A 20,545-nucleotide genomic window follows, 5' to 3' on the forward strand; every position below is an offset into this window, starting at 1 on the left:
AGAGCATGGACAGACCCATTTGTTGGGGGGTGGGAAGGGAGGGAAACTGATCTCCAAATTGACCCTATTGACATCTGATTTAGGGTCACCATTTTCGGTTAGAGAGTCTTAATAGTGAACTTTACATATTTTTGACATCAGAGGCCTAAAAGTGGTACTTTGCTATCGGCCTGGTTCTGTGAAGTCCTTGTTGGACGAGTTTGAGTATTTTCTCTCATGACATGCTCTGAATTTAAAAAATGTGCAGATTTTTGGGTGATTAGCCTATTTAAGATCTCGGGTCACGTTAATTTAAATAAAACAGACTATAGGACCCATTTTTGTCGCAAATCAGAAGATACTCGTGGTAGTTCAAACTAGTGAGCTGGCCTCTCCCCTCGTTCCAATTGAACCCGGATGCATTTGTGCTCGTTATTTTGAACCATGTCAATCTCTTTCGGACTGTTTGTGATAGTTCAGTCTCTCTACATACCGAAAAAGAAATGCCCTCTCGAGTACCCAGTGATATTACTGTCAGTAAAGAAACATTGGGGCGAACATGGTTTTTCCTTCTCTGACTATCCAGCACTTTCCACAAATATTCTAATTTACTAATATAAATATACAAGTCTTAGAATATGTTGGAAATGCGTCCTGGTCCATGCTTCTCTCAGTTTTTAAAATTCCTGCAAAGAGTATTGGAGGAAAGAAAATACGTGGAAGTTTATCTTTTTAACATGGGGAGGATCCCCACCTCTGTAAAAGGGCCCACCAGTTAAAGCCCACTAATAATTACAGTTACTAAAAAGGCCCTCCTTAGACCCTCCGGTATTAGACTAGTAACCAATATCAGACCTTCTAACAAGTAGAAACCATCGACTGTAGAATCAAATGGAAAACGTCGAGTTATTGGATCATCTGCAGTCTGAATTCCAGTTTAGTTTAAACTTCCTTTTATTGCATGTTTTCATCAACAGGTTATCAAGTTATTCAATAGAACATAACTGTATTGACAATTTAGCAATCATACCAAATGATCCGCACTGAACAAATGATTAGCTTCATGACACTAGTTATGCAGATGTATTAATTTTCAATTTGATCATCCGAGGGTCAGTCATACCATAACAATAGCTTACAATTTTGAACATCTAGGGTTCACTTATTACTCTTTTCCATTTATGCACGTTTGCCCAGATACATAGAATTTTCCCCAATAGTCTCTGGGGCACGAGACTGGGTTTACCACATTTCTCATCGTGCATCCATGTTTGTTACACAACAGAAGCATTTTTATCCATGTACTCACTACCTTCCTCTCACCGTCCTCCCTCAAATCCATTTATCACTCTGCCATCCGCTCCCTCTACCTCCTATTTCCTCGTGACTCCATCTCCTCTTCACTTAATACACTAGGTTGGCTCCCTTTGTACTCAGCTCAAATTTACTTTTCTCTGTCTTGTCTTCAAAGCCCTCTATAATCTTGCTCCTTCCCAACTATCCTCCCTTCTTACTTTATACACTCCTTCTCGTTCCCTCCGCTCTGCTGATCTCTTCCTTCTCTCTCCTCCTCCTCCTCCGCCCTGTGCCCCCTCCTGCTTCTGCTCCTTCCAACTTCTTGCGCCTTTCCATTGGAATCGGCTACCTCTCCCTGTCCGCTCTATCACCCCCTACCCTTTATTTCGCACTTCTCTTAAATCCTATCTCTTCCACTCACCCCCCTAACATCTCTTTCATCTTCTTCCTTGACTGAATCTACCTCTACTTACCCCTCCTACCCCTCTCATACCATTGCTCCTTCCACTAGCGTTTAACCACCTCAACTTTGTTAATTGTTCTTTGTACAGCTTTTTGGTTTGATTCAATTGTCATGTATTGCTTGTTGTAATTGATTGTTCCTTTTGCAAAGTGCTTTGGATTAAAGCGCTATATAAACTCAAATAAATACAATTACAAATATCAGTACAGCACCTTCCAGACATAATTTTGTTATAAGGGATTTTTGCCAGTAAACGAGCAATTCCTAAAAAACGTGCATCCTTCTTGTTGAAACCAGACGCGCAGCCTAATAAGCACAATTCGGGTGGTCTCTCAAAAGCAATATCCACCATTTCTGTTTACTAACATACCCCATCCCAAAACAATTGGATAAAAGGGCAGGTCCATGACAAACGTAAGAAATCTGCATTAAGAGTGAAGCATCGCAGACTCTCAGTTATAATCCAAATTATATTTTGCCAATTCATGCGGAAGGCGATAATACTGGTGCATATAATTACGCTTTATGGGGGGCGTGGCTACGAGAGCCATGTAGGAGGACGCGTTCTGGAGGAGCTCCCGAGATCCTACAACGATCCGGGCAAATATGTGCGGTACGACGGACCACTGACCACCGACGATACACATGCTGGTGTGTGAAGGTGTTGGCCACGCACTGTGAACTTCTGGAAGGCACAGGTTTAACGGCGCCGGAGATCGGTGACGATGAGTTAAAAGACGCCGGGAACAAAGGGCGACTCAAAATGGCCGACCCGGGTCCGGGACAGGAATAGAAGCGAGCTGCACGGTGGCCCAGCTGTGAAGGTGCACTGTACGCACACTTGCTACTTGAGCAGCTTGTTGATTCCCTGAGTCATGTCGAGCAGGCCAGTGCGACCGAAGGTGAAACAGCCCACCTTAGACGACTTTACTAGGACGTCCCCGAGCCAGGACACTACCAAAAGTAAGGATGCGCTGGCTGCGAGTAGCGCGACGCCTTCGTGCACCAACCAAGAAATCCTGGCGGCGATTGCGGATCTGAGGGCGGCCTGGGAATCAAAGCTGGAACTGGCCGTCACTGAACTAAAAACGGCGCTGGACCTCAAGGTTGGAGAGGTCCAGGAGGACGTTAATTTGCTACGACAGGATGTCAGGGCCCTGGCGGAGCACACGGAGTCCCTTGAAAAAGAAGTTGGCCCGAATACTGCAGATTGTGCCACCCATAAGGCCGATCTGCACGCCCTGACACAAAGGGTGGGCAACCTGGAGAGCAGAGCGGAGGAGGCAGAGGGACGAGCCCGTCGCAACAACATCCGCATCGTGGGCCTACCGGAGGGGATGGAGGGCTGTGACCCTACGGATTTCATCGAATCCATGTTCTTACAGGAGATACCTGGAGGGGCCCTATCTCAAGGATTTGCAGTAGAAAGGGCACATAGAGCCCTAACGAGGAGGCCGCCTCCGGGCAACCCGCCTAGGCCTATGATCGCCAAAATTCTCAACTACCGCGACCGGGAGAGGATACTGGAATACTTCCGTAAAGGAGGGACGATCACGAGAGGAGCGGCAAACATCACGGCTTACCCAGATTATACCTTGACTGTACAGCGTAGTCGCATGAATTTTGGGTCTGTAAAGCGGAGGCTGAGAGAAGCGGGCCACAAATACATGTTACTTTATCCTGCAAAATTGAAGGTCATTCATGCACATAAAACTTTGTTTTTTGAGACCCCGGAGGATGCCATGGGATGGCTCGATGCGCAAGGATGCCCCCAGGAATCAGAAGTTCGGCCTAGAAAGGGCTCGGAAGAGATACGGGAGGCGTAAAATGGCGTCGCAAGATGGCGTGGTTCGTGGGACTTGAATATAGTCGGTGCGACACCTTCGGTAAAGAAGGTCAGATGATTGCACTATTTGTCAAGGACACTGTGATTAATGTTTATTTGACCGGGAGCCTTACAGGGCGATACTCTTTACCCCACGATAGTTTTAGGTGGGTGGCCACTAGGGTGACCTCACCCTACTGGGCTCCGTGCAACGACCGGTGCTTGCGGAGCTAGATGTGGGGGTGCCTGAGCTCTGAGGCTGGAGCTGGGCAGCAGTTGGGGTGTGTGATGTTGGGGAAGGTACGGGAGGAGGGAGGGGAGGGAAGTAGGGGTTTTGTTGTGTGTATAGTTAAAGGGAGTTCGAGCTTATATGAGGAGCTACTGGACCGGGACGCCATCTGTGTCACGTGGGCAGTTGGGAACCGCTACATGGGAGGCAGGAAGATACGTACTTGCCATGGGAGACCTTAAGATTGTCACCTGGAATGTCAGGGGACTTAATAGTTATTTAAAAAGGAACAAAGTCATGTTGTACCTCAAAAGACAGAGGATTGACATCGCACTGCTGCAAGAAACACACCTGACCCGACACAAGTTGGAACTGGTGGGGAAAAAGTGGAGTGGCACGGTGGTGGGCTCCCCGTACTCTGCCTATGCCAGGGGAGTGCTAATCTGGGTGGCACCGCACGTTCCGCTCAGAGTCACACGGGAGGTGGTGGACACGGAGGGCAGGCTGGTCATGCTCAGAGCCCTGGTAGAGAACAGAGAGGTTTGCATTATTAACACATATGCTCCCAACCAGAATGCTGCTGCATACTTCAGAACCCTATGCACTCGTCTGGGCACATGTGTGGGGGGAGCGATTATTTGGGGAGGGGACCTTAACTGTGTTCTCGACCCAAGGGCGGACAGGTCCGACGGTAAGATTGATCGGCCCACCCCGGCGGCCAGAGTATTACAGACATTGCTGGGCGACTTTGGGCTGGCGGATGTTTGGAGATTGAAACACCCTAATGCCTCGCAGTATTCTCACTACTCTGCCCCACAGCACTTACACACGAGATTGGATTACTTCTTTGCCACGTCAGAGGTGGTGATGGCGACCACTCAAATTGAATATAGAGCGAGGGTCCTGTCGGACCACTCGCCCTTGGTGTTGACCTGGCAGTATGGCCGCCCTCGTGCGCGGATACCTACATGGCGCCTCCGTGCGGAGGCGCTTAGGGACTCGGTCTTCAGGGAGGACATCAGGGAAGCGATTAAGCGGTACTTTGAGGTGAACACGGGCAGTGTAGATTCGGCTGGTACACTTTGGGAGGCATTCAAGGTTGTGTTGCGGGGTGACGCCATTTCCAAGTCAAGGGGCCTGCAGGGTGGGGTTCTGACAGAGCTAGAGAAGGCGGAGAGACAATTGGAGCGCGAATGCAGCAGGACAGGAGGGGACGCAGATTTAGTACTCGAGCTGCAGCAGCGGTGTTCGGAGCTTTGGGAGAGGCTCTGTAACCTTAACTACAGAAAATATGTTGAGAGGCAGCATGCGGGTGGAGACAAAACTGGCAGCCTTCTGGCATGGCTATATAAGAGAGAAACCCCCAGGCCCCCGATCAGGATGATAGCTAGAGAGGACGGGGAGGAGGTAGACACCCAAGAAGGAGTTAATGAAGCCTTCTTTGATTATTATAGAGCACTGTATGAGGACAAAGGGGGAGGAAATCAGGCAGAGATCAGAAACACATTGGAAGACATAGAACTACCCAGGATTAGTGATGGAGAGGGAGGAGCTGGACACACCTATTACACTGGAGGAACTAGAGGAGGTAGTGAAACGATTGCCCACCTGCAAGACCCCGGGCACAGACGGACTCCCGAGTGAGTTTTATAAAGTGTATAGGGCAGAGATACTCCCTCCGATGCTAGAGATGTTCAACGAATCTTTCGAGAAGGGTCGGTTACCGGAAACGCTCAGAGAAGCGCTGATAGTGCCGCTCCCCAAGCCTAACAAACCGAGACAATGCTGTGGCTCGTATAGGCCGCTGTCGATGCTGAACCAGGACAGCAAGATCCTGACGGCGGTCCTGGCCAATAGGCTACGAAGGGTCATCAGTAAACTGATACACCCGGATCAGACAGGCTATGTCCCCAATCGAAATATAACTCATAATCACAGGCGACTCCACCGGGTGATTGAAGAGGGGAACAGAAGTGATGAAGAGATGGTGGAGTGTCCCTAGATGCAGTTAAGGCATTTGATTCAGTGAGGTGGCCGTGGTTGCTGGCGGCCCTGGAGGGGTACGGGTTTGGGCCTGGCTACGTGGGGTGGGCGAAACTGCTGTACAGCGAACCACTAGCCAGGGTGCGCACGGGATCAGTGATATCCAAGAGGTGGCGACTCAGTAGAGGCACCAGACAGGGATGCCCCTGGTCTCCAATGTTGTACATATTGGCCTTGGAGCCCCTAGCGGTGTACCTCAGACAACAATATGACTTGGTTGGCATCGAGGTGGGAGGAGAGAACCATTTGATATCCCTATATGCTGATGATCTGTTATTGTACCTGAAGTATCCGGAGGAAAACCTCCAGTACATTTTAGAGGTCATGGAAAAGTATGCGGAACTGTCCGGCATAGCGGTTAATTCCGGTAAATCGAGCATGTTTCCACTGGGGAGCTTCGCAGGAGTCCCTCTGGAACGATTGCCGGTGTTGCCCGTGCCTTGGGCAGTTGAGTCTTTCCGCTACCTCGGAATTGATGTATATCATACTGTGAAGGAAGAACACTTGCACAATACCGAGGTGGCTGTGAAGAAAATCCGCGAGACTATGCAGTTTTGGGAGAAGCTGCCGCTGGCAATGATGGGCCGGGGGGCGATGCTCAAAATGGTGGTCCTGCCTAGGCTATTGCACTTTTTCAGTAACATACCATACCTGATACCCAGGAAGTTCTTTGTCAAACTTGACAGTGTATGCAGGGACTTCCTGTGGCACGGCATCCGCAACAGGGTGGCCCTATGGAAACTGCAAAATTTCCACGATAAGGGAGGCATCAAGCTGCCGAACTTTGAGGCCTATTATGTGGCCAGCCAATTGCAATACGTGACTAAATGGCTCTCTGATGAGGAAACTCCTTGATTCTAGGCTGGTTGGGCGGGACTGCGCCCGTTTTACCTAAAAGAGATCGTCTGGGTCCCTAGATCAGACTTGAATGGACGCCCAAGTATGTTGCTGCTGGGGTGGAGAATTTGGCGCAGAGCGTGCCAATTGATAGAGAGCCCGTGCCCGTGTTCCCCACAGGTGCCACTGGTCGCCTTAACTATGGGGGACAGCCAGCTTAGGAAAATAATCAGGACATACTGGGAATCGGTTGGGCTGGCCACATTGGGAGACATATGGCAGGATGGGGCCATTAGGGAATTTGAAGACCTGGGAGAAGAAACAGGGCTGCACGGGGGCCAATATGTTACGTACCTAAGGTTGGTACAGATCATCCGTAAGACTTGGCCGGAGGAGGTGCTGGCGGAAGATCCGGACGCACTGATCGGAACGATATATGATATATCAGAGGGCGGACATGAGATCTCTAGATTATATGAGGTGGTGATGACCCGGGTGGGGAAGGACTTGATGGATTTGAGGCTGGACTGGGAAGCGGAGGTGGGGGCGCAGCTGACTGATGGGATGTGGGAACGGGCCATGGGATACCATAAGAAAGTGTCCAGGAATGCTAGATTGCAGCAAATACAGCTATACATTACGCATAGAGCATATATGACCCCGAAGAAAATAGCCAAGTTTGCGAACGCAGGTAGACAAGCATGCCCGAAATGCGATGAAGAAGACGCAGACATGACACATATGTTCTGGTCCTGCCCAGTGATTGAAGGCTTTTGGGGGGAAGTGGCACAGAAATTAGCAGATAAGGGGGTCCTGCTACGCATTGACACGGCCTGGGCCTGCCTCCTGGGAGGGTTCCCCAGACCACGGAACACCAAACATCTCGGGAAACTGAGAGACCTGGCGTATGTACTTGCTAAGAGAAGGATAGCCATGAGTTGGAAGCAATGCCATGGGCCAAGAATAGAGATATGGTGGCGGGACCTGCAGAAGTGGGCGGAGGCTGAAACAGTGGTATGGCAGGAAGCGTGTAGCAATTGCGGGGAAGAAGATGTGGGCAACCTAGCGGCTTGGAGGATGTTAATTACGGCACTGTTTGGCACGGAAGTGGACCCTGCTGCTTCGGAAGGAAACGACGCCCAGCCACACCAAGTTTACACAGAACTGTAAGGTTGATAAGCTCTTGGGGGGGGGGGGTTTGAAGTGCAGTAACATGTGATTAACTGATGTTTACGGTTATGTTGTATAATGCTGCAAGTTTGGTTTGTATTGTTTTATTTTGAAAATAAAAAATATTTAAAAAAAAAAAAATAATTACGCTTTATAGGTTTGAGAGAATGTGCTTCATGGCTGCTACACCAAAACCCCTCCACTTCCCGAGTCAGTGTGCGGACCAAGCAACTCTTCCCATTTTCCATTTTCTCTTAATGACTAGCGCTTGTTTTTGACAAGAAAGTGTATGGCTTCAGCCTCAGAAAAGACACAGTCTGCCTTGACCGCTCAGTAATACAGTCGGCGATCACATTTTGCGTTCTCGTTTTTGTAGTAAAGCAATGTCCACACTTGACTTAGTTTGCTTATAAGTAAGTTTACTTCCAGTTCTTATGTTACATGTTTCAGGACAAGACATCAAGTATAAGACAATAAATCACCGGCACCCATCACCCAGGGAGGGAGGGACCAACTGACCAGTTACAGAACACTCACCACATCATTCTCACACTCATACATCAACATTCCAATCGATGCTTGCATGGCATCACTGAGCACATGACCATACTAGGCAGACTCAATTACGATACAACACATCTCCCTCCTTACCGAAACATATACACAAACAATAAGAACTTTACATACAGGCAAGTCACATCACCATCCACCATACTACTTCACGAGTACTCCCACAGCTATGCAATTCCAAACTTCACCTACATATTCAGGTCACTCTCAATACTAACATAAATCACCTTCAGTCTATCCCTGCCACGGATAGACTCTAGACTCTCACTCTAGACACAGCCAGCCCGTACACAAGGCTAAAACTACCCTACAAACCAAATGCCCACCAAAATAACATATATCCTTCTGCCCGCCCCCGCCACAGGCGAGCCTCCAGGCTGCCACCCTGGAGCACAGCTTGTCATCCCGGCGCAATACTAGACATCCAAGAAGACAACAAAATCACCATACCTAGTAGGAAAACTCATAAAACCGCTAACTACTGTTAAAATATCGCCAACTATGCCTACATCACAAACATACACAGATCATCAATGGACTAGGCCGATGGAGCCCAACTCAACCACACCAAGGTATACAGATCCTGCAACAACTTGAAGATGCTGGACAGCCATCTCCAAGACCACCAACTAAACATGGGGTTGGCCTAAACACTCATCTCAATGGCAGTACTAACAAGTCCCATGATGCTGAACTTGGGGTACCTTGGGCAGGATTTACATCTAACACACAAAGAAAACAACTGGTAAGACAACTCTTCATCTTGGACAGCACACTTCCCTTTAGCCAATATGTTCACCAGAGGGCGTCCCCAACCAGTACAACAAGTATTTCTAAGAGAACCACTACCACAACTTCATCCAAAAAAAACACCTGTCCATTACAGATAAGAGTCAACTTCCACAAACAGTGCACTACTACTGTTCCTAACATCACCAGACCACAACTCCCACTAACCTTAGTGCACTTCTCCACTTACCCCTCACTCCTACACCTGGAAGGGCGCTACCCCCAGGATTTACCTCAAATGTCCCCATAACCAAAAGAGGAACTAACTCACCATGCTTAACCTATACAAAGGCGCTACCTCCGTATACTAAATACCAAAATCCAAAGCTAGTATGGATCCTTCCACCTAGGAACACTTAATCATCTTCACGTAAGTGTCCACTCCAAACCAATTAACACCTAAATGAGGCGCTACCTCAATAAAGTCAACTTACAGAAAAAAGCTACCCACATCTCAATACAACACCTAAATGAGGTGCTACCTCAATACACATATTTAAACAAAAGCACTACCCCCCCATTTAAATACTCATAGACAGCAATACTAACCGTCCTGCCTCCTAACCTACCCATCGGAATAATGCACCCAAAGTGATTTGAATAAGAACTAAGCTCACATCACTCATAACCAGATACATATCCATTAAGTTTCAGATTCACAGTGAACCTTGTGTACAGTATATATACCACAATTGACTTTTCTTTAGGCTTCACAGATGACACACTCAGGCACGATACAACAGTTTTACCTCAACTGCAAGTGTTTCGGAGAAGGCTGGTGGTGATGGTAGCTCTAGTCCTTCCTGGCTGGAAATCCCAACAAATGAGATTGGATGCTTCATTGTCATCTATCGCCCTTGTGACGTTTGGGGCTCGTCAAGGGTAAGCTGTCACTTCTTGTGTTTATTATCTCTATCAACCCTTTGGTGTCCACTTATTTGTAAAAAAAAAAAAAAAGGACTTTTAGGTCATGCCGATGCATGATGATACTAGGTTGCAATTTAAAATGTTCATTGTCTGCCTTCTTTTCAGAATCATGTCAGCACCAGGATGCCTCAAAGCAGACTACAATTGAATCCATCTACGACAGAAGTGATCTTAAGACCAAAATATCTGCTTAATGACTTATGCTCCCTAACTTACCCTGTGTTGCTTGTACAACAAACACAGAGAAGATTACAAAATCTGGGTGCAGTGTGGAAATCGGATCTGAGCATCAACTACGCAAGTCATCCCTTTTCTACCCAAGGAAGAGCATGCTGTAGTAGTGGGGGCTGTACATTCTAGACTTAACTACACAAACACAGGAGATTACCGTCTATCCATGCTATCTACTACAACTGGTTCAACTCATTTGTAGTGCATAAATAACACTCCATTTTAGACCTTAGAAAATCACTGCATTGGCCAACAGTCTACTGTTGAGTCTATTTTAAGATCACATGCCTAATTCTCAAATGTATTAATTCACTTACTCCACATCATGTAGCAACTAACATGGAGCTCTAAAAACCCTACCAAACCCTCTGTTCCTAAAATGATGCCCCAAATTTAGATGTAAGAGTACGGGTGGGCGGAGGGGACAGAATAGTCAGATCTTTTTGGTAACTGGTCCTTGTTTCAGGAATAAACTGCCCTTGGGCACCCGGGATCCCAATTCCTTCCTTTACATCCATCGCCCCTTGAAGACCTATCGGGATTTGTTGAATAAACTCTTCCTGTTGATCTGTATTATTTCGTTGATAGCACATAGATGAAGGTTTTCTATTGTGTTGGTTAATGTTGTCAAACAATAAAGAGTTTAAAAAATAAATAGATGAAGGTTTTCCCGTTAGGTTGAATGGAATACATTTTTGAAAATTCAAATTATAAAATATTCAAGGAGGTACACACTACAAGTCAGAGGAAACTTCCTTGCACATTTCCATTAGCAGCGCATTTTGGGGTGGAGACTTTTCTGTGCAAGCACATGTCAACATCACACCAGTAGCAGAGCTGAGCTCGGCTGAAGGTGTAAAAGGAGAAGTGCTCTGGTGACCTCACAACTACTCGACAGCCTAACACCCAGAGGCCACTCACAAAGCGAAAGTCATGGTAAAGAAGTCCACCATATATCCTCCATTCCAAAGCATCCCAACAAGCCAAATATTTTCTATCAGTTTTCCTGGGATTATTTCCTTGTGATTATTGTATAAACTGAACCAATTTCCGCCGATTTCTTTTGGTTTTGAAGAGGTAAAAAAAAAATACCACAATTGTGAGCAAATGATGCATTATGCATTTTGTGGCATCACCTCACTTACCTTCCCTGTAGTGGTAGAACCAGTAAAAGAGATTTTGGCCACCAGTGGATCTGTGCAAAGTGCTTCTCCTACGCTTGCCGCATTCTGTCTGGAGCAGGGCACAACATTGAACACCCCTGCGGGAATCCCAGCCTGGGTGGCAAGCTGCAAGGGGGTTACAAAAGATAGCAGTCAAATCTCTCCTGATGATCCCCTGTAAAAACAAGGGTGAAACACGTGTAGAGAGTGTTAATAAGAGGTTGAGAGTGGAAAACAAGAGGTTAAATTTGGAATAAAAACACTCAACTTTTGAAAAAGTAATCTGGTGTGAAGGAAATTTATTTGGCGCTTACCTTAACAATTAAAGTACAATGGGAAATCGCAAGTGGAGATGTATTTATTTTGAGAAATGATCTAATTCTACCTATCGCAACCTAAGTTAAGATGCAATACCACAGCTGATAAATCCCAATACTAAAAATAAGCAAACAAGCAGTAATTCGCCAGGAATCAAGTCCTGTAAAGGTTGCAAAAAGTGTGTTTAAAGTGGGTTACAAAAGAGATTGAAAGACATTCACCTGAACAAAGAGACAACAGACAATGCACCAAAGGAGTCTCAACAAACTGGATGTGTTGTAGTACATTGAATTACTTTGTTTTTACTCGATCGCATTAAAGGAAAACATTCACAAAACAGATTTTAAAAAGGTCTTCTAAACAGAAGATGTATTTTGTTAAAGCGCAAAAATTATACATTATATGAGTGGTTGACTCACAAAGATATCAACATGCACACCCCTGAAAGTAAAAGTACTGTCAAATCGGCAGAAAATATGCCCTTCACAAGAATCTGGACGGTAGGCTATATGCTAAACATTGTTTTAAGAGTCTGACGATGTAGATTTTTTTTTGCCAACATGTTGGATGGATCACAAACATGGTTTACAGCCTAAAATCAATTACTACCATATTTCGCCTTTTCTGCAACTCGCCCCTTCACAACACGTTAAAACCTTCTTGCATGAGAAACACAGGCCTCCTTGGTGAGCACTTGCTTTACTTCACATGTAGAGAAACTTTACACATAGTAATTCCTCTGCCTGCCCAGACAGTAAAACAGGCCATTACCCCCTCCTCCCTGTCCCAGTTATTACACCATGAAGCATCCTCTAGCAGAGTATCTGCAACGTCAACTCTGGTGACGGAAGCGACCAGAGAGAGGGGACGTTCAGAGGGGCTGGGCCAAACTGTTGCACTGAAGGTTTTTGATATGGAGTTTCTTACACCCTCAAGAGTAGACTCTACCCTTCCCTAGTTCGATGGCCACAACTCTGCAGCCAGAGAGGATTAGGCGCTTTAAAACAGATGGATAAGAGTGATGGGGCTGAAGGGAGGATGTGGGGCAGTGGCCTTTGCTCTTCTGGAAGCCACCTACTCAGCCCATAACACGCAATCACTCTGCAATGATATCCAGGCCCTTTTCTTCCTACTGGAGGAAGAAGCGCTCTGTTCCGCTATCCTTGAAATGCTACTTCAGGGCACACTGTGCCGATATCCTTGAAATTCTACCTCAGGGACACGCCTCACAAGAAATCAACCCTATTTTGTCTTTCCTCCCATGGGCCAGAATATTTTTGGGACCTACAAAGGAGGGAGTAGGTAAAGTAAGCCACAGGAGAAAATAGCTCTGCATCCCAACATCCATCCCGAATCCTGCTATCCCAAGGGTAGCGGGTGTAGGCCCCAGAGCCACTATTCCAGCCAGCCATCCAGAGGCCCTCTGGGAGGGCAGTTTGTGGCAGCAGCACATTCCAGCTCAACAAGTCCAGCTCCACGGCCCAGCTGCTGCATCTCCCTACCTCTCCTCTCTCCCCACTTTAGAACGTCTACAAGTCTCGCAACAACGACATGCTCTGTGGGTTCAAGGGTTGTGGGACCCATGACGCCTGGGCACAGAACATGATGTAAATGTCCCTAGACCTTGGACTAAACATCACTGCCTGGTCTAGAAACACCCTAACAAGAGGGATTCAGCGGCTACTATGTTAGAAGGTGCGATAATGGTCGCCCAGGAGGAGAAGGGAGTCTGCTACCCAGTTTATTTTTGTGACCAAGCCACTGGTTGCCTTTATACCAATTGTAGACCTAAGGAAAGAACGTACATGTCAAACAATTTCTCTTCAGGATGCAGGCCCATCTAATGATTATCTCCTGGTTGAACCAAGGGGACTCCATACATGAGAGAAAGAGAAAGAAAGAGAGAAAGAGAAAGAAAGAGAGAAAGCGAGAAAGAGAAAGAGAGAAAGAGAGAAAGAGAGAAAGAGAGAAAGAGAGAAAGAGAGAGAGAGAGATCCCCAGGCCCGTCCTCTGCGTTCCAGGGTTCCCAATGTGCTTCCACCAGGACTTCTTGTGCATGTGATTAAAGTCCTTCTCTATGTGGTGTCAGGGCACTGCAATTACTTAAATAATGACTCTCCATTGGCTAGCTTGTCAAGTAACTTGGGTCTCCCGGTACCTGAATGCATTGATCACCTTTCCAAAACTGTGCCCCTGACCCCATGTCATTCTACCTCTTTGAAAATCTTTGACTCCACAGCTATGGACCTGACAGTCTTCAAAGTGTTACCATAGTCTCTGTTTCGAGATTGATGGAGTTGGACACTCATCCGCACTTCAGGATTTGCTCCAGAGAGCATGGACTTCACTTTTCACCCCATTTTTGACCAAATTCTCCCCGATTTTCACCTTTATGAAGACTGAGTGTTACCCACTCCATTTGCACCGGGGTATGCTGATAAGAACCCCACGTCGGCCAGCCTGAGTAGATTGATCAGATGGGCCATTTTACTAGCTTAAAACAAGTGGGGTCCTGGGAGTTCTTCTGCCGGACATTAGTCCTGGTTACGAGAGACTTACTCAGAGTCTTTAGCTCACTAGATCTCACAGAGAGGAAACATCTAAAACATATCAGTCTTTGCCCTGCCTTAGGGCAAGGCAGCACTGAAATGCTAAGCAATTCTCCTCTGAACAAGAGTACCTACAGCAACCCCAGACACGTGTTTCGGTCTGGTTGGACCTCATCAGTAGGGTGGAGCTGTGCCTCCCTAAGAATAGTGAGCAAGGGGTCAACAACTAGATTCCCCTAGTAATTTACGGTGAGACCCAAAGTTACTTAAATAGGCAAAAAACAAGGGGGGTCCTGGGAGTCCCTCTGCCGGACATTAGTCCCGGTTATGAGAGACTTACCCATAGTCTTTAGCTCACTATCTTTCACAGAGGAGAAATATCTAAAACAGATCTGTCTTTGTCCTGCCCTAGGGAGGTCCAGCACCGAAATGCTAAGCAATTCTCCCAACAGCAATCCCAGACACGTGTTTTGGTCTGGGTGGACCTCATCAGTAGGGTGGAGCTATGCCTCCTTAGAGAAGCATAGCTCCACCTTACTGACTAGGCCCAACCAGGCCAAAACGCGTGTCTGGGGTTGCTGTTGGTACTCTTGTTCAGAAGAGAATTGCCAGCCATTTCGGTGCTGGACTGCCCTTGGGCAGGACAAAGACTGATATGCAGTGGACATTTCTCTTCTGTGAAAGGATGGTGAGCTAAAGACTGTGGTTGAGACTCAAACCCGGGATATAGGCCGGTAGAGATAAACTTCCAGAACCCCCCCCTTACTTGTCCATTTTACTAGCTTAGCAGGTGTCGGCATGCCCATTCATGGGTCTGTTCTGGGTCACTGTCCCAGAGCAATTTTCTAGTCCTGATTGGGTTTTACCGGATTTCCCCCGAGTGAAACGTGTATGGGAGCAACATGGGCTTCCCGTGACTCTTTTATAGCCCATTACAAATTGTATGGGTGACTGCCACAGCCAACGTGTGGGTCCAATAGCCTATCCTGTCTAAATAACTGACAAATGTACACAAGTGTTGAAAAATCGTCTTTGTGCTCTGTAAAAAGTGGCCCGTTGGAATATTTGGCAATGTGCGTTGTACTACTTCTCATATTTTGAGACTTCGTACAAAGAAGAGGGGAAAGGGGATCATGACCTGACTACTTACCAGTAATCCCTTTACATTGATTCCTACTCTTTCTTATCCAAGTTCTAGAACCACTGCCGCTTTCCCTGTATGTTCACAATTGTAGTGTACTGCGGCAAACCTAGAATCAACACCCTGCATAGACCCCAAACACCATGAAAGGTAGAGTCCTCTGGGCCACTGCCCCTCACACACGTTTTATTTTTTCCAGTTTGACAAGGGCGTTCCAGTCTTGGACGATGAGAAGCCTAACACTGTGAGGAGTGGAATGAGGAAGAGTAGAACGCTGTGCAACAGCATAGCCAATAATTAATCTAGGCATTTAAGCTGGCTTCTTGTTCTTTCTTCTCCATTGTGTACAGAGGGGAAGGGAGGGATTGAGTATGGTACACTGGTATGAGATGGGAGGATGATAACTGCACCAGCATCTATAGGTGCAAGGGACGAAACACCCTCTAGGCAACTCGATATAATCACAAAAGGATAACAGACAAACCGTTCAGGTTGCAGGTTTTGAGTTGGCAGAGCCAGCCACTCCTAATCAGAAGAAACCTTTCGGTAAGGGTCTAGAGGCCCCAAATGGTCAGTGACTGCCTGGTGGTGAAAACGCACTACTCCCAGCCCAGTAGAACAAGACAAAATGAAGTGCCCCCGGCAAAATGTGGAGAGTCTTTGAAGACTCGTGCCCTCCAAAGGCTTACACAGGGCTTATGTCAACCTGCGGTGGACACCAACTGTACCATAGAGGATGCAGGAGAGCTCATTAAGCCCCCGTTTCACCACCCTACCCAGGTCACTGTGCCCCAGGCTTCTGCGATTTCGCCCACATAAATGCGTCCAGCACTGCTTGGTGGCCTGAATTGTGTGCACAATCACAGCTCAATAAGCAATGGGTACTGATCCAAACGTACCACCAGCGCTAAGCGTTTGTCCTAAATGTTTCAACCTGCTAAGTACTTGGGGTGTGACAGTCATGTCCTGTGAAAGCACTACCTGTTGTATAGGATGCGTTACCGTAGATTTCTTCGAATACCATTTCCCCTAATGAGATTTCATTTAATATATTTCACCGAAAAAGGTAGGGGGAATGGTATATGTGTAATGCATAGTAGGTGGGGTAAGGGTATAAGTTAGGGTAGGGAACATTGAGGAGGGGGTGGTTGCGCGGGGGCTCTCCCCGCATTAAAAAAAAAAGTAAAAAAAAGTAAAAAGAAGATTTCGTTTTTCAGCGAAAGGGATTCAGTGAAATCGCCATTAGGAGAAATATATTTGAAGAAATCACATACATCCTATAGGATGGACAAGTAAATCAAGCATGCTAGAACTGTAGACACTGCATTGCATCCCTTTTTTTCCTGGCATTTTCGAGTGATCAAGGAGCTCGGAGTTTCTGGCAGGAGCAGCCAGGCTTCTTTAAGGGAAGGAAGTGTGTAAACAGGTGACCGTGCGCGCGTGGAAGAGACAGACTGAAGGCAGTGCGGGAGAGAGCCTGCATTGCAGCTGGAATGTGCAAGTGTGTGCCTGGGAGAGAGAGCCTGCATTACAGCTGGAATGTGCAAGTGTGTGCCTGGGAGAGAGAGCCTGCATTGCAGCTGGAATGTGCAAGTGTGTGCCTGGGAGAGAGAGCCTGCATTACAGCTGGAATGTGCAAGTGTGTGCCTGGGAGAGAGAGCCTGCATTACAGCTGGAATGTGCAAGTGTGTGCCTGGGAAAGAGAGCCTGCATTACAGCTGGAATGTGCAAGTGTGTGCCTGGGAGAGGGCAAAGGGGTGTTTGTGAGAATGTAGGAGCGTATTAGTGCGCGAAGAGTGGGAGTGGTGAGATGTGGGAGAGCATACTCGTGTGTGGTGGTGGTGTAAGGGGAGGTAAAGTGAGATTTGTAGTGGGATTTTCTTTTTTAAAGATTGGGGAAATGGCTCCGCTGGGCAGTTAGTAGGAACCTTAGCGTTGGTATTTCCAAAATGTGTAAGCTTTATTTTTAGAGCTAAGAACTAAAAAGAGAAATGTTCCCTGTTTTTTTGTAAGCCGTTTTCCGTGGCCGTTTTTCGCATCGTCGTCATAATCGGGTTTCTCAAAAAGGGTGTTGTGCAGGTTGTCTACATAGAGACTACTTGGTGGATTGGCATGTGCTTGTTTGGTTTTCCTAGGCCCTTCTGCACAAGTGCGTTATTTCGTTGTTTGTGTTGTGCGTGGGGTCAATTTGTGAGATGTCGTAATAAAGTCAGAATAACTCCAGGTGGAAGCAGATTTTTTTAAAAATATTTGGGCCTGGTCGTTTTTTTTTTTAAAGTCAATTCAGAAAACCAGTTTTTCATAAATAATCTTCAACACAAACACGTTAAATCGAATTTCACTAACTTTGGCCATTTGTTGTTCTGCCAAATTTGGTGAACTTTCAAAAGGAGGTCCAAGTTAGAACATGTATCCACGTTTTTCTATGTAACGTGCTCAGTGATCTCAACACTGGTGTTGCTAATTAGTCTATATGTGCATCAGGGAAGGAGCCTGCACGTGGAGGTTGCTTTCATTCATCTACCCAGTGGGTTTATTGGTTCCTTGGGTTAAGACTCCTGCATAGAAGTGAACCTGGATCTATCCTCTTGTGCATGCCACAGCCGACAGAACGCACACTGGTAACGTAGGTGTTCAGTGTGTAGGTTTTCACAACTGGCATCATGCCCCTCACCTTCAGTGGCCCTACCGGGCTGTGGAACAGCTCTATATAACGTACGGTCTGGCTAGCCATCTGGAATTGGGACCTTGCTTGATGGCTACCGTGCAAGGGCCCTCACATGCAGGAAAGGCTAGTGTAATGAAGTCATAGGGATCTTTGGAGACATGAGATGCCCACCTCCTACCTGAAGCTCCCCCCCGGAGATGGCCCACAGGGGATTCCCTAAAGCACCTCCACAATGTGTGCTCACCGCTAGCCACTGGGAAGTGATGCATCACTGTCGGAGAGTAAGAGATGGTGTGCAGGTGGTCTGGATAAGGAAAACTAGCATTATTGCCAGAGGTGAGAGATTTGTATGCCCATCTAGTAGCTTGCAACTAGACATTTTGCACCCTGCGTACAGTGTGTGTTTTTATAAAGCCGGGGCACAGTGTTCGGCAAACCCCAGCTGGTGAACCTAGAGTGCGAACACCTAAACCCTGCAACCTGAGAAGCTCTGCATAGACTGCCTCGAGGGAGACATCCTCTGTGACGTCCTCAACCCATTTTATGCATTCATACACTGACAGCTTCCTTGTCCATTATTCTACTGTCTTAGCGATTATGTATGCCAGCCCCTTTAGGTCATACTGTGTGGAAAACATTACAGCATACTAGGATATATTCTCAGATCCAGTAGTTCGAGTAGGTGACTAAGACCCAACAGGGTTCTGGGCTCATCGGTGTGAGCCATCACAGAAACCCCCAGAAAGGATTGCACATCAAGAGAACTCTTCCCCTCATTCCCAAACTGCAGCAAACTTAATCTGTCTGGTCACAGCGGCAGTACCACAAGCAACAGGGTCGATCAAACTGACTTTAAAATGGTTGTGAAACATTTTAAGCCTTCATTAGCTGCAGAAGAACACCACTGTACACAATTTACCAAACACGGAATTGATATTCAGAAACAGGGGGAAATCATGATAAAATCGCCAGGAACACCTGGGGAGGCCCAAGTAATAATTGGGTATATCAATTAGAGAACAGGGTTCAAACTAGAAAAGGGGATTAACCCATTAAGAGAAGAATTGGTTGATCAAGTCAATTAACCCCATAGTAAAAAAAGCACATGCTCAGACAGAGCATCTCACAGAGCATCGGTACAGTCTGGGAGGGACTAGAAAGAGAGAGCCCCAAGCCTGCAGATTCGTGAAAGAAATTGCAATCTTTTTTGTTATAACTGTGGGTCCAGTGGTCACAGAGCTCAGGATTGCAAACAGCCAACAATGGATTTCAATCTTCAATGATTTCAAGCATATTATATGCCAGACCGCGGCTGAGATCAGAACCTGAAAAGGTGGAGAAAGTAAAAGAAAAAATAACTGCTGAGGCCCTTACTGCAAATACTCCCCAAGACCTGGACTCTTGGTGAGACAAGAAGCAAGTCAAGAGCCTCTGGGACTACAATCGCAGACCTCAGCAGGGGAACAGGTCCATATAGAATTGAGTAGGAGGGTGAACTATGGCTGGTGGGTTTGACAGAAGCACTCAGCAAGGGGGGGGGGAGACATACTTGCTGACAGGAGAATAAGACGTACCATCAGGAGCCCAGGAGGGCAAGCTGTGACTAGAAAGTGGCAATATATAAGCAAATCCGTACTGTGACAATTCATCACTTCTCCCAAGGGTGGGGTGAGGGCCCTTTCCCATGAGGCTAGGGAGGTGCGACCGCTACCCAATTGTCCCACTAGGGGTGGTGTAATACAGGAGGACCTCATGGGCAGGGACTCCCCCTGAGGGCACAAGGACGATCACCTAGGGTACAGCCTGTTGAGCCACATCACTCCCAAACATTCCCTAGCCCCCCTTCCATACCAAGCTACGTAATCAAGAGTAAGCCCATGCATTTTTGTAGAAAATTGGATATTGACAGAACAGAACATACTGAGATGAGGAAGAACACAGCAAGCATGTAGAGTAACACATTCTTAAGTACTGCCACAAGGTGGCTCACCAGAGGCATGAGGAATGCCATAGAGACATTATCTGCAGGTGTTGATGCAGCGCCCGGTCGGTGTCCCGAAGATGAAAAGGAAAGCAAAGAGGCACTAAAAGTCAGATAGTGGAGAAGCCAGGAGCCTGCGAATTTCGAACTCCAAGTGAGGGCTGGAAGAAAGGCTGTCCCGGGGACAACGGAGGCAGGCTGCGAGAGTCCATTCTGGGTCAGAGGAGCAGACCCAACTGTGAAGCCAAAGGAAAGAAGTGGTGGCTTGTTTGCAACAACGTGGACCGTTGGGTCCCAGAGCGGAGCCAAGATTGTAAGGAGTGGAGGACTGCAAAAGGTGCACTGGGTCCGCCGAAGTAGACAAGA

At 47.0% G+C, this 20,545-nt stretch overlaps 1 protein-coding gene across 1 annotated transcript in view; it reads right to left on the bottom strand.

Annotated features, from left to right (window-relative positions):
* Nucleotides 1-20,545, bottom strand: part of ALDH5A1 (aldehyde dehydrogenase 5 family member A1) — a 386,314-nt gene that overhangs the window by 201,040 nt on the left and 164,729 nt on the right. The window contains exon 5 of the mRNA XM_069613625.1: nt 11,505-11,648. Within this exon, the coding sequence (XP_069469726.1) occupies nt 11,505-11,648 (144 nt within the window). The remainder of the gene's footprint in view (nt 1-11,504; nt 11,649-20,545) is intronic.

This window comes from Ambystoma mexicanum, chromosome 5p, assembly GCF_040938575.1.
Source record: "Ambystoma mexicanum isolate Mex_15411 chromosome 5p, UKY_AmexF1_1, whole genome shotgun sequence".
NCBI lineage: Eukaryota > Metazoa > Chordata > Amphibia > Caudata > Ambystomatidae > Ambystoma > Ambystoma mexicanum.